The following is a 15,897-nucleotide window of genomic DNA, read 5'->3' as shown; positions in this document are numbered from 1 at the left end:
AGTATATACAGTCAGAATGGTGGCTTTTTGGTACGCATGTTTTTTTTCTAATTCTTTGAAAGACTTGTACTTCAAGTTTTTCATACGGATGTCTTAGGGCTTCAGCTCTCGTCCATGCGGTCGAATTAATTTTGTCAGTCAGAAACTCATTTCTATAGAGAAACCCATCTTAAAAATGCACTGTTCTTAGTTTGTATTCAATTTGTCGTCATATAGTCTGAAGTTAAACAGAACATTCAAACAAGAATTTTCGATCGAAATTAACTTAGGATTCAAGACTTTATCTATATTACAACTAATTCAAAAAATGAGAGTTGTCTTTATGTTTTTACTCACCAAATCTTGCATCGTGTTCCCACGTAGTAAATTGTGAGCCTGAGTGAGGTAGTTCTGTTCCTCTGGTGTAATGGAGCCTACAACACGTGATGCAACAATGTATTTTTGTTTCTACCATAAAATAAAAAAAGTGAGACAAGTACATGTATCACCACCTAATTTCAAAACGAAGGAAACACAAAACTATTTAAAAAATGAAAAAAGAACCACTCTTTAAACAGTTATGGAAGAATATTAACTAAAATTGTATCATTTATTCACATCCTATAAAACAGCATTAAAATTAAAACAAATTAAGATTAAAATAAAAATATATTATAAGATCAGCAACACCATCAATAGAATAAAGCAAAGGTTTTAGATGTGAATGTCCTTATATAACTTATCCGCAACGGTGAGTACAGAAAAATAAACAAGAAAGAAAAATCTGCCGCTACTTGGTGCACTGTAGAATCATTCATATTATAAGCTTCTATGTGAACATATTGAGAAAAAAAACACATTGCATTGCATACATTAGTTATCAATGTTGATCGTGTCAGATGCATGTATGACACGTCCTACATATAAACTGCAATTTTCTGTCATGGCTATACAGTATTATCATCTATATTATAGCTTATACACTACTGTACAGCTATTCGACTATTGTACATTGTGTATTTACTTTGTACTGATAAAGTAATAAAGAATTAAATTATTGTCCTGCGTGTGAACCTGGCGAATCCCTATTACATGTTTCTTCATAATTAAAATATGTAGGTAATTGATGCCAACACCTAAAGAATAAAAAATGTTTACTATCCAGCTACCGGGCCGATGTTGAATGAGAGCTATCAGAGGCCCATCAAGCAAAAGGGATCTACAACAATTCTTAACTCCCGGATCCACTGGGCTAAAATGATTTATATTAAAAAGTAAATAACATTTACTAACTATTTACAATTGTTTTTTTTTCTTTTCTTTTGCTCGAACTCATACTTAGGATATATTTTTTAATTATGTGGGATTTCTGAGTTTTGTTTAATATTACATGTCTAAAAATAGTTATTCATTGAAACTATAGGATATAAGAAAGGTAACTCCTGCGAGTTTCAGTAAAATTGGAAATACTAATGTTATAGAACCAGAAGCGACTTTACAACACCAAGATGTTGAATACTTTATAACATTATAGAGAAGCCTTGCAGCGTTTGCGTCCAGTCTATATCAAACCAATATGGATATTATAGATATACATAAAGAAAGCATGATAAATCCAATACAATGTTTGGCGTAACTGTGTATAGAAAAAAGACCTTGAACTGCAAGAATTACTAAGAAATGCAAGACAAATATGCTACAATAGCAAGGTTTAAAGCAAGCGGGTGAGCCAGGACTCGCCTGCAGTAGATTGCCTATTGGGACGTTGTCGGATGGGAGAAAGCCTAGAGTTTCGTCGTCGATATGCATCTTGTCGCTCTTGTTCACGTCGTCTCCTTTCAACCTCTCTCCGATAAATCTCTTCATTGCGCTGTCTTTCCCTCCTGGCCCTTTCCCGGCGCAACCAATCCTCATACGTACTATATCTTCTCCTTGCCTGACGCTTGACTTAGATAATAAAATTATACACAGCAGATCATTAGTTGTTAGGATTAAGCATCATTATAAATAGTGTTTCAATTAGTACGAAAAGTACGAACTTTATTAACAAGCGTATAGTTAGACTATAATACACACTGCGAGTACTTGTAAATATATTATATACATGTACGATTTGTTACAATAGATACACGTGTGTATCTTAAGTATGTGTACTTTGTAAAGATTAAAACTAAAAGCAAATGGCTGTCTTCAGCACATTATCAATTTTTGAAGTATATTTTTAAAGAGCAAAATGTGAAAATATATTTATACGTGTATTACTGCATCCTATCCACTCCGACTCCGAGTGTTTGGAATTAACTTCCGGTAAAATCAAGTGAGTGAGGTCAAGGACTCATGTGAGAAATCTACTTATTACAGCAGTTTAAATTATCATAAGTAGTAAATGCACAATTGGCAAATGATTGACATATATATCCATTGTTCAAAAGTTTTTACACAAGCCGAAAAAGTGTACAATTTTTATTTAAAAGCCTTTTCTTCATTTAGGTTAATGCGTTTTCGTCTGAATTTCCAAGTCACATCGTGAAAGAGTAATCAAGGGAACCAAGGTCATAGCGGTAATCAAAAGAATGTAATCCAGGGACAAAGACCAGACATGGAAAACAGAAATACACAACAAAGAACATTAAGTAACAAAAATCATACATACAAAGTAACAAAAGTAATAAGCAACTCGGACTCCACTAAAAACTGGGGGCATGGACCAGGTGCACCGGTAGGGTAAGCGTCCTCTGCTTTTCTAAAAATACCCGCCGAGTTGCTCATAAAAAGTCAAGTCCGGGGTAGACAAACGATGAAAGGAAAACTATGACCCGTTGAATAAATCAGTTTTCATGGTAACGATCCACGAGTCCTTTATCATCAATTTCTAAGTGTAGGTCAAGATATGAGGCTGACTTCACAGTGTCTGTAGTATCCTTTATCTCAAGTTCTTTTGGGTAGACGCGATGTATCAAATCCCCGAAATTAGGATTGTTTAAAGATAATACGTCATCTATATAGCGGAAACTGAGATTGAAGGATCTAGCCAAACGATATTCTTTCTTTCTGATCAGATCAGCTATAAAGTCAGCCTCATAAGAGTGAAGGAATAGGTCAGCAAGTAAAGGAGCACAATTTTTTCCCATTGGAATGCCGACTGTTTGTTGAAAAACACGTCCACCACACTGGACAAATATGTTGTCGATTAAAAATCCCAGCATTTTGTAAACATCTTCCTCTGTATATTTGGAAGATGATTTGGAATTATTTCTTACAAAGTATGAGGAATCTCTACCAAGAACTATATATTTGTATCTAGATGTACCATCTTTTTTGGAAAAACAACGATGTATAATGTTTTTAAGTCGGGATTTCAATGCTATTATATTCAGATAATAGTCTTGAACTGATTGTCTCCAAAAGATCTTTCGAATTTTTCAGGATCCACATTGAATTAATACCACTACGGGAGTAACAAGTGTTGTGGTAGGACTGCACACCCTCTTTGACAGTTGTGAGTATAGAAGTTAAAAGTTTTGAAAGAGGTTTGGTGGTACATTTTGCAGATCCAGCTATGAAACGTTGTTTGTATGGATTCTTGTGAAGTATAGGAATCCAGTACATAGACGGTAAATCACAATCATCGTCCCTGGTAGAGAGACCAAAAGAGGATAGCACAGATTTATGGTTTTCCACAATCTCTACTTTGGAGAGAGTGGAAGCAGTATAGGTCTTATCACTGCTTTTATTTCTACGTCTACCTCTGACAATAAACATTGGGTATAAAACGTTTTGCAGACAAAAACAATGTTGTTTTGGGCTTTGTGTGCTGGTGCGACAACATATTTGTCATGTATAGTAGACAATGTTTTTGCTACATCGGGGTTTTGAAAACTGATGTAGCCTTGGTACTCATTGACCTACTTAAAACTTTCATTCGTTTAAAAATTAAGGACCTCACGGCCTTTAACCACTCTGACTGAGAATCAATGTCTTCTTGTTCTCGTTTTATCCATTTTCTTGCATAGTCCTCGACGGCATCCATAAGAACTTTAAAGTTATAATTCCAATTTATGGAGCGTGGTTCACGGTACTTGGGACCTTTAGAAAGGATATTACGCAGAGATTCGTTTTCGACAATGGTTAAATCTCCCGTAACGACGTGACCAGAAGGACCTTATTTGAATGGAGATGTTTTGCAAGAACAGTCAGGTGGTTTCGCCTTGAAGTCTTCAATCTCGAGGTTCTGCAATAGCCTTTTATAATTGAAAATTTTGGATGCGATGGGTGAAGTATAGGAATATGAAATAATTGGTATTGATTTGTCCTTGAAATATGGGGGAATTTTGTTGGTAACGAATTTGTGATGGAGGATGTTAGCCAAATTAATTGCATCTATATCTTTGTTGACAAACGGTGGTGGAAAAACAGTCAAATATAGCGTTTCTATGATAGTCTGATCTTAGAAAGGCGTACGTGTAAGTGAAATCCTTAAATACCGATATCATTATCCCTAATCAAGTAATGTACTTAATTCAAAAACACCAATTAAGTAAGAAATATTTGATTATTCGAAACAAAATATCTTTTTTAATAAGAAGTTTTCATCTGAAAAATCAATACAAGTATCGTAGACAAGCTTCACACAACAGATAGATCTATTACTTATTTCGCTACATGTACATGTATTTGAGAATTTTAAAAAATAGCACAAAATTGGTTCCGACATGTATCTGTTAAGTGAGTTAAACAGTTAACATTAAAATGTTAAACACAATTTCACATAACTAAGCATTTCAAATGAAAGGATATTTCTAACTTACTCCTTTTTGTTCTAGATAGCGATGTTAAACGATTGAAAACTTTTTCACTGGGTTTACTACCAGTCAACTCTGCCGGTGATATTACACGAATGACATTACTCTGGTCATTCGAAACGTTTCGGAAGTTTCGATATCCTCTAGAGTCCTCCCGAATAACTATATTTTTCGTTGGCTTAGGCAAAGGTTGTGTTCGTATGCTATTTGGTTTATTGTCTCTATGTAGTATTTTTGTCCACTTTGGCCCTAAAATGCAAAAAATGTACAAAGTTACATACATTATATATCATTACCATTCTCAAAATATTGAAAATAAAAATAAATAAATAAAATAATTATGAAACTAGTTTTTGCATTCGTACACGTCCATAATGAAATAAATGTTATCACAGAAAATCGCGGTTTTTATCATATTTCAACCTGGCTGTTGTCAATAGGATAAAAAATGCTGTATAATAATTCAGAGGTTCACGGAGCGCAGCATGCCGAACAATGATCATTTGTGGCAAGTGCGGACGGAATATTAGTTTTAGACACACTTAAGCATAGGGACTTACAGTTCATTATGGACTCAACAGCTCGTTTGATCACTATATTGTACAAAATTAGAAATTTAATGAAAAAATTTGCGAAATCAGACCAAAAATAAAAAAGTCGATTTTTTGGGGTGTGTGGCCCCTTTGACGCAATATAACTTGAAAACCGTAAGAGATAACTGAAATCTGGTTAAAAAAGACAGACAGAGATATTCATGTAAGGAATTCAATAAAAAAAAACAAATTTCGAAATCGGATCAAAATTTTAAAAAGTTGAAGTTTTCGGGCGTGGTCCAATTTTGTACACCTTTTAGCTCCAAACCGATTAAAATTAAGCTAACCCTGTAAATAGTTGAAAAATAGAATTAATTCCCACAGGAACAGATTGACATCTGAAATCTCAAATTGCAGCCGTAAAAAAATGGAATATATGATGATTAATGTTTGTAGATCAAAGGTCACAAAGTAAGGTACAAACTATGTTACATACTTGTGCATAGCTTCCTTTTGCACGAGTATCCCTTAGGACACTGTGAACACTGTCTACCGTAAGTAAAAGGTTGCTGGTCGAGAGGTACTCTGCAATAATGATGATAAAATAATGATACTTCTAAACAGATTAAAGACTGTGGTTAATATGTTCAAGGCATTAAAAACCTCTCTGTAAGGACTTTTAATGTGGTTTCTTTATACTTGCATTGTTTTGCTTTTTCCATTACATGTACATAAACTGAAAATTCTGATGACCTTCAGTTTCTTCAAACGGAGAAAAATTTCAAGTTGTCCATTGTATTATTAATTTTCGGCCCTTCCTAGACCACATTACTTTGCCCCTTTTTGCGACCTCCCCTTCATCCATCTAGTCTGGCAGCAATCTCACCCCATTTATGTTTGCTTGTAAGTGTAGATTGAGTTTATAATATCTCGCTTGTTTCCTGCCAGCTCTAGCATTATTCGGTTACTTATTATGGGTTAGATATAATTAACTGTTCAATTAGATGAATATTCTTCACCCACTAGAGTACATTTACTATACAAGGTACCTAGTAAATCACTGTACCCAACACTTGATCAAATTGGCCCTCAAGTTTGCCATACATACATGTAAACATGTAAAAGGTGAATACGCTTTGTATTTGAATACTTGTTGTCAACGTTTCTACTGAGTTTATTCTAATACAAATATTTCTAAGCCACTATAAAAGCCTAACATTGAATGAAAAGATTATCCAAAAATTCTGATGATTATACATGTATGTATACGGTAACTACATATGCAACTTGTATTTTTAAGTATGGACGAAAGTGTCGATGTTTCTTTTACAAATCATACATGGCTTTCAATCAAAATACAAATTTGATGATATTTCAAATTATTATTAATGCATGAACACAAGCTTGTACACACGAAGAAACAATGACATGTTGTATTAAAGAGCATACAATGAAGAATGTCTATTATATTCATCAGAACATAAATATTACGTGACGGCTGTCTATATCATAATCACGAAGAATTGAAACTAAGTAGCATAGAAAGAGCGAGATTAATTTGTATTTTTTCCCAATTTTACGTCCATACTCTGTAATATATACTTATCATATAACTTTTGAGTGACAAGTGTTAGTATACTCTTCTAAACATCATGGTTAACATCAATCCAGTGGCATAATAAATTAACTTATAATTTGACTGATAAACTTAAATTTCATATATTCGTAATATTCATTTCTATATTATTTTCAAAATTATTCGTGGGTGTCAGTAGATACAAAATGACTTTGCAAATATTTGACAACCGACAAGATCTTAGAAAAGATAGTGAGATGGATATTTCCCATGTATGATAAAATGTAGGTTTTTACTGGTCTATTTTATTATGGAATGCAAACTTTTACTACATGTATTCAGACACATGATAAAGCATTTATCTTCTTTATTAAACAAGGACAACGATACACAAGCGAGACATAATATAATAACATAATGAAATATTTATATTTTTAGAATTTTAAAAAAAAGACTTTGGTAAAAGAAAATGACAAAAGCACTTTTAACAAAATCGTCAAGAAAACAGATATGGGGAATTTTTAGGTGTAAATGTTTAAACGAAAATGTACCTCGTAGTACGATAAGTTATGCATTTAAAACAAAATCATAAATGCAAAAAAACAAAAACAAACAAACAAACAAACAAACCTTGGTGAATAAAAACACAGAAAGTAGTACATATCATAATCTGTTGTTTTCTTGCTTTCAATCATCCTTGGGCATTTTATTAAGGCACAACCCACTGAATCTACTTTGGCACTTACAAGCTGAAACAATATATAATATTTGAGTGTTATCAAAAGTAACATTTATGATATGTATATGTAAACACCTGCATGCCTTCGCCTTATACCAATCAGTTAAAACTAGACCTATTGTTCCATGTGGTCAATGCATGTAGGATTGACAGGTCTAATTTTAATCAGATTGCTTACTATATATATTATTGAACCTATCTTTTTTTTCGCTACAGCATTTTACTTCCATCGTAGCAAGATACATTGTTCATTTGTAAATCATTAGCATTATTGACAATTGGAAGTAAAATTATATGATCTACATCATTTGTGTGTGTTTTGGGTTTTTATCGTGTTTCTGTTATTTGTTCCTTCCATCGCCTGCCAAGCACCAAATTTTGAGAAAAAAATAAGTAGCAGTCTTTATAATAACCAGACAGAAGGTGATTCATGCATGTCAAAAACTCACCAAACAGTTTTACCTCTTGTTAAGAAACAGTTATTGATCACACAACCAGTCTTATTTTTCATTAGATTGTTGAGCTTTAAAACTTATATAGATAGTACACGAAATTGGCATTTTGCAAGAGTTATCGTTCTTGATTTGGCTTCATTTGGTTGATTTTAGTGGAAGATAAATGTATGATTTTCTAAAAAGTCCATATTTGAATGCAGAAATGATTATCGTTTTGTAAATGTATAACATATGTAGACCAAAAAAGCATCGCTTGTATGTTTGGTTGTCTACACCATGAATCAGTTTGCCATTAGCAGTGTCTGAATTCTATGTGGACTGGTACTTGAATATCTGGAATTATTATTGAACAAATAATTACATTATATAACAAACGAGGAAGACAGAGATAAGATGTACGAACCAAATAAACTTTTGTTTTGGAAACATATAAGTATTTGTTTACGGCACAAAAGCCTATTCCCAAATGGATTTTTTTTGTAATTTCACGAAACATGTATGTGCGTTAGCTTAAATATTTACCTGTTTGTAATTACATGTTTCACTATCTGTACATTTTGCATCCCACGAAAACAGATTTTGTTTCTCTGTTTCCCAGGCCTTAAGAGCGTCCATCATTACCTCCCTTGGTCGTAATGCTTTTGTAAAATATGTTTTATAAATATTTTCCCCATAGTTGTCATCCCATAGCCTGTTGTAAATACAATCACTACCCCACTCTCTGGCCTTGTTAGCTGCATCAGGATCCCAACTCTGAAATAAAACGGACACAACATTTATACAGAAATTGCACATCATAAATATCAAATGAAGCTGCATGTATCAATTGGCAATCAAACGCGTGTAGTTAGATCTTGATGTTTACATGTAAGTATATCGGACCAGGAATACATGACTTCGGTTTCATTATGGTAATATAGCTAGAACTTCAAACATATGAATTCTTAGCGCTCATGTACCAGTAGGGGTAGAAGTGGGACTACATTTCGCCGTTTAAAGGGAGGAACTTCTATTCTCAACTGAAATTTTTCACTTCGTTTTTGAAACTTCAACATGAAAGTTTTCTTTTTCTATAACATGAACATCGCAAACTAGGCGTCCAAGTTTTTTTTTCCCATAATATAAAAACTATCACTAATATTTTGAAAACTAAATACACCAGTCAAATGATTTGGGTATCATGTGAAATAATGCTAAGTTTATATGAACCGGAGATACGGTCCTCATTTAAAATAGAACTAAACAAAGTGCACGTTATCCTAAATATTAATATAACAAGGTAGTGATGATGTATATTTACTGTAATATCTATGATGTAGTTTTTGCTCAGATATAAGTAGTTGTACAAGTAATGTTAACCGCTTCGTGATTAATTGACCACGAAACTCAATTGTAACATAAGTGACCTCCCTATCCGCTATTACAAGTCTTATGTAAAGTCTGCGTTACATTTTAACAACCGCTTCATTCACATCAAGGGTAGATAGACATATATGTTTGTATGTTTAGGATATCTTTGTTTGTATACACTCAAGTTGCACAGATACTGTTGAAAATACTGGTCTGTTGACCTTAGACAATTTCGTGACCTTTTAAAGTGGTTCAGACTTATTCGTTATGGTTTAATTCCCTTTGAAAAGTTCTTATACATGCCTATTGACAAAGTTACATTGAGTAGCATGTGAATGTGTGCATTTACCCATAGAAGATACATGAGGCACATGTAATTTTCTAAACAGCTTGGTCGTGAATCTAAGATGTCGACCATTGTTTGACAGTCAGAGGATATATTGGGTAAACAGGCATGCGTTCTGGGAAAGAGTGAAACAAAGATGTTAAATGTAACAATACGTTAAGATTAAAAAATATATAATGTCATATAAAAACTCATAAAAAATTACAAAGCAAAGAGTTTGTAATTTTTTCATTTACAACTAAATATTTAAGAGTCCCCTGCTTTCAGTGCCAATGACTTTTCACAGAAGAAACATAGCATATTTATTTGTGGTGACGAAAATAATAATAGGATAATTAATTGCAAAGAGTGAATAACCAAAATATGATCACGAGTGCCGAAGAACGCGGAACTTGTTCCGCGCACGAGTTAAATTAATCTTTATGCGTCCTTGGTACTAGTAATCATATTTTGGTTATTCACGATGACCAATTGATTATCCTATTTATTATATAGATTTCCTCTATTACTCATTGCTATTTTCAAAATGAATTTTATATTTTGTGAAAGGCGGATTGAGATTCGTGTTGTGATGTTTTGACGGGAGAAAGTGCTAGAGTGAAATTAACGAATTTATTTCACAGCGTAAAATTATCGATTTTTGTCAAGGAAGTCTATTTATAGACTGAACTTGACCTAGAGATCATTGGCAACCAATTTACGTAACCAGGGTAGACATTTCAACATATAACTATGAAAAAAAAACACTCCGCGAGTTATTCTCCCTGCAAAGTTTGCATTAAGATACCCCTAGACCTATATTGCATTCTATATCACACCTCTAGACCTTTATTGCCTTCTGTATATCACACCCCTAGACTTATATCGCACTCCCCAAGACCTATATCCCACATCGCATATCACACCCCTAAACCCATTTCAAGTACCCTATATATATCACACCCACAGACATATGTCATACCTTATATCACACGCCTAGACCTATATCGCATACTGTATATCACACCCATGGACCTATATCTCATTCTCTAAATCACACCCATATGGCATACCCTATATCACACCACCTAGACATATATATTGCATATCATATATCACATCTTGCACAGAACACAATTGAAGTATATTTTGTATAGATAAAATATTAGAAAGAATGAACATGACATGCAAAAATCTGTTTGATATGCAGTATCAACACTCGACCTATATCACCCCGCGGGCCTTTGGCCCTTGAGTTGATATATGAGTCTACTGTTGATACTGCATGTGATACAGATTTTGGCATGTACTATTCAGTGTGGAATTTAAAGAAATAATAATACAATGTACATGTGTATTATATCCATGTAAGTCATAAGGGCTTATCAATATGGTTCTTTTTTAGTACCAGTACGTTGTCAATATATACCAGATACATTTATTTAGAATGCAGATCATAAAGTAAGAAACAAGATTTTCATGACACAAGAAAGACACAGTTATGTTAGAAATTCTGTGTCCATGAAAGCGCATTGAAAATGTGTTGGATATCAAAGCTACCAAAATTTTACCTTGGACATTCTTACATGCATAATGTACTAGGTAAGTATTGAAGGTATTATATTATTTATTCATATAATTTATATGTACACAGTTATTTAAAATTTTCATAACTGGTGTTAGGTATACTCTTTTTGTTGCTAGTGTAGAACAGTGTAGTGTGAACAAAAAAATTACACTGAAAAATACAAAAATACATGTGCATGTACTCTAACTATGGTTACTGGCATATGCAGTACAGTATCAATTAGAGATTTCATACATGAAATTATGATATTTGTAATATGCATGTAGTAATATATGTATCTAATTTGTTTTCTACTTAACAATGTGACATTAATTGCTCATAGATAAATCAACATTCAGGGATTGATCCAGAGATTTTGAAATGGGGGTCCAAACATCATTATAAATCAGCAGGTAGCTAAAATCATAAAGCAATATCCTTAGCAAGCTTTCCATTTTCTGTATTTAGACGGTTTTTGTCTGGTAAATGAAATGACTTTAATTTATTATTTTAAACTCATCATTTCAAACCACTTTTTATTATCTTCCTGGCTATGAGCGGATGTTGTTTTAACAATGACAGGTGACAAGTAACCTGTTCTACTCTTACTTATATTACCTGTTATTAATAGTTATTGAAACAAAGATGTGCTCATGAAATACACTGTACATTTTTTTATAAAGTTTATGTTATTTCAGATAAATTTGAATTATTTTAGAAAAACAAATGTTATTTTTTTCTTAATTAATACAGCTGATAGAGATATTAAAAGAACAAAACCTAAGAACACTGAAATATAGTAGATACATGTATATACTACATTATTTTTTTTAATGTAGGACAAAATCTATGAAAAATGACAGAAATATTTTCTGCAAAATTTCAATCGACCAGTATTGATCACTGTGGGAATATTGACTAGGTGGTTTAATAACCTAGTCCGGTAAAAACCTGGTACTGTTATAACCACCTAACCTTTATTTTTGCCTGATTTGCATGAAATTATATGTACATGTAACAATATTTCCCAACAAGAGGAGGTTTCTCCATATCATATGGTTAAAATACATGTATATTTTCATGAATTTACATTGCATATATTAGACACTGTGATGACTTTTCCCCTTGATTTCTTTTCAGTGGTTATCAATTAGAAGTTTCACTAGATAAAGTGAGAAGAGAGCAAAAGTAAAACAGACCATTTCTGTGCTGGTACACTATTTAAGCATGCAACAAAGTTCATGATTTTCAAGTGCTTGTACATGTATGTGTAGCATGAAGCAGCTGTAAATGTGTACGTCAAAATATCTTAATAAAAAAACTATAAAAACATGAAGCCTGATTTCTTAGCACTTATATATTTGCAAAACATAAGAGTTACTTGTATTGTAATCTTATACACATTTGTGAAACAATCATGCAGAAAAAAGTGAAAGAAATGCACACACATTATTGAAGGCAGACAGGTATAAAACACTCAACAATACTGATTCACCATAAAAAAAAAAGTGGTACTCATGGGGTATGGGTTCACTAATAACTTTTTTGTTTTGGAGAGAAAAAAGATAGATTTATACTCAAAGTGCATTTGTGATAAAGACATCATGTTCCCTGTATTCACCACATCTCTATATCATTGACTTTCCAACTTATTTGGAATCTTAAATTGTTCAAATCTATGAGCTACAAAGTAGTTTTAGTTTTAGTTTAATGATCTTTAAACTGCATAGTAATTTTTACAACAAGATTTTTTATCTTTGTTTGAACTGAAAAATTCCTAGAGAAAGGTAATCATTTATTGTAAATATCTGCACAGTTTCGACGAGTTAAACCCATAGCCTAATCTAGACAACAATGACAAGAACACATTTTAGTTTTAATTCATTACAAGAAAATCTCCATGAACTCAAAGTGAGCACAAACAAGGAAAAGTTTTTTGTTCATTTCTCCCTTGATTTTAGGCCTTTGTTCAACTTCCTCCAGTCTGTAGGATTCATTTCTACCTCGTGCATCTCCAAACCGAAATTTCAAAGTGTGGATCCATTCTTACTTTGAAAATTCATCGAATATTGATAGTCAGTAATTCTCAGTGGAGTTCATATATGCAAGAAATGCTGATTTAAGTGTTAGGAAATTTGAGGACATCAACTTACGTGTACAGCCAGGAATACCAAAAGCAATAATACAAAAGAAGATCCAAAATACATATTGATAAACGGACTGTATAAATATACACTGCGTTAAAACAAATGGTTACATGAATATTTTTGATTACTTTGAGGTCTTCCTTGACTCAGTGCCTCAGCACTTTGATTTTTAAACAGGGAACATTCGGTAAATCACTAGTATCTACACAAATAAATAAACTCTAATATAAAATCTGTTACCAGCTGAAATTTGTAAAACGTTCTCTACGATGGAAGAATATACACAATTATGTTAGCTGTAAGATTTGATTCAATAACATATTGTCAAGGCAAAATCATTAAACTAAAGGAAGAAGAAAACATCAACCAATTAAAAACAAAAAACAAAACAAAAAAAAAACAAAAACAACTAGAGAGTATGAACATCTGTACCTAGCAGTATCTTAAATCAGTACCTACTTTACCTAATAATGACTGGAGAAGGTATGATACGTGAAGAAATGTGTCGTCATAGGGGAAAAAGGGAAGAAAACAGGGTTATGATAATACAATAGAAATATAAACTGAAAATTGATCCAAATGACAGAAAAATCTGATAGTACACAACTTTGAAGACATAAAAATAAACCGCTGATAGTAATGTACTTTTTTAGTGTAAAATCGGAAAGTTTTTTTGTTTGTTTTTTTTAGGAATGTGGACTAAGACAGGGTTGAAGTGTGTCACTTATTTCATTTTTAAAGTGGCGGTAGATCAAGTCAAGAAGTCAACTTTCTGGGCGTATAGATATTACTTATAACTCGCCGATTACGACAATATAAATGTGTGAGAATAACATGAGGCCGGTGTAACTTGTAAGAGGACGAAGTTGAATACATGTACATATATATTGACATTTAAAAAAATGATCATGTCTTATACAGTTTTACATTAACTAGGTTTTATTTGTCTTCATTTTTAAATAACTCTTTAAGCTGTAGTTATAAATTGATAAAAATATGTTTTTGCTAAAGATACTCATTACTGGGTATTACAGTTTAACATGTAACTTCCTAACCGAATGAAAAAATCGGGCCCTAAAGCTTCAAGGGTCAAAGGGTCACCGTTATAAGGACTTCGTCCTCTTTTATTTAACACAGTCCGTTTCCAACCGATTTCAGAAAGAAAAACATAAAGTATTGAACATGATGTAATACTGTAATAACTATTGCAGCACGATGTGACACCCGAATTCTTCAAATACTTCAATAGCATATTTAGTCATCAATATTACATGTACATGTAACATAAAACACAATCCAGTTACTCTACAGGAACAGCTGATTGAAAATAAGACTGCAGCACGTTTATCTTTTATACATTACAGGTACATGTAGGAAATAATTTTCTCAAAGTCAAACCATCTGATACATTACAATTTATGTCCTTTAATAAAATATAAATCTGTACAAATATTTACAGTACAAATGTAACCACTTTTATAAAAAAAGTACTTAATTTATGGCAAGGATACATCATCTCCGTCAAAAAGAATGCTAGAACAGTATATATTTTTAAGCTTTAAGATTACGTAAAATGCACTGCTTGTCAAATCAACACCTAATTTATGACAGAAACGATCTGTGTTGTACGGAACAAAACAAAAGATAGATACGTTTAAAGTGGTTTATGCTATCGTGTGTCAACAAGATTAAATCTAAATGGTTTCAATTTTCCAGACCATATAAAATGTTCATATAATGAACATAAAATATTTTGACTGCATTTGCATTGTGCAAGATGCATATTTATGCTTCACAATGAAGTTACCGATCTGTCATAGTAAACGAGAGACACATTAGAATAAATTAAGTCCAACATATATGTACATGGTGATACGCATACCACCCTTCAGAAAAATAGATTGAAAGTCTGTGAATATTTTCATTATGTTATACGTATCTGGTGCCAAATTAGCCAAACGTTTCAATTAACAGCAAGAAAACGCCTTGTTGATAAATACATCCCAATATACGTTATTCTTCAAACATAACACATCCGTTTTCAGAGAAAAGAGGGAGAAAATAACGCGGAAAATTTGCAAGGATACATGCACATAGAGGCATCAAAATTAGGTTAGTTTGAATTAAAAAATATGTCTCCCTAAATTCTCTTTGAATAACAAATAGAGCATTTTCCGCTGCTGATGTCAGTACAAAACGTCTGAAATTTTACGATTTTTTTTTCCTTTTGGCGATGCTTGAAATAAACCAATAATCAAATTACTCAATATGAGTCTTAACTTTTTAATACTCGGATTTACAGTTGCAAAATAACTGTTAATATACATGTTCACTCCCGAGAAACACCTTAACCTGAAAGAAAACGTTATAATGGTTCACATCACGGTAGAAACTATTAAATTAAAATTAATTTACAGCGTTTAA

General features: G+C 32.5%; 1 protein-coding gene across 3 annotated transcripts in view; it reads right to left on the bottom strand.

The window, feature by feature from the left end:
• The window catches only part of LOC148618762 (uncharacterized), a 33,649-nt gene that overhangs the window by 4,383 nt on the left and 13,369 nt on the right, over window positions 1-15,897 (bottom strand). For 2 of the 3 annotated variants that reach the window (XM_088577950.1, XM_088577949.1), the window contains exons 2-7: window positions 8,607-8,837; window positions 7,521-7,639; window positions 5,811-5,899; window positions 4,788-5,030; window positions 1,720-1,926; window positions 337-413 (exon numbers count right to left, since the gene is read on the bottom strand). In XM_088577950.1, coding sequence (XP_088434076.1) covers window positions 337-413; window positions 1,720-1,926; window positions 4,788-5,030; window positions 5,811-5,899; window positions 7,521-7,639; window positions 8,607-8,837 — 966 coding nt within the window. The remainder of the gene's footprint in view (window positions 1-336; window positions 414-1,719; window positions 1,927-4,787; window positions 5,031-5,810; window positions 5,900-7,520; window positions 7,640-8,606; window positions 8,838-15,897) is intronic. The other variant, XM_088577952.1, reaches the window with a different exon arrangement.

Source organism: Perna viridis, chromosome 4, assembly GCF_037379345.1.
Source record: "Perna viridis isolate PV_CMFRI_1.1 ecotype Kerala chromosome 4, ASM3737934v1, whole genome shotgun sequence".
NCBI classification, from domain to species: Eukaryota; Metazoa; Mollusca; class Bivalvia; order Mytilida; family Mytilidae; genus Perna; species Perna viridis.
The sequence above is the reverse complement of the archived record's forward strand: the minus strand, read 5'-3'. Positions and strand labels throughout refer to the sequence as shown.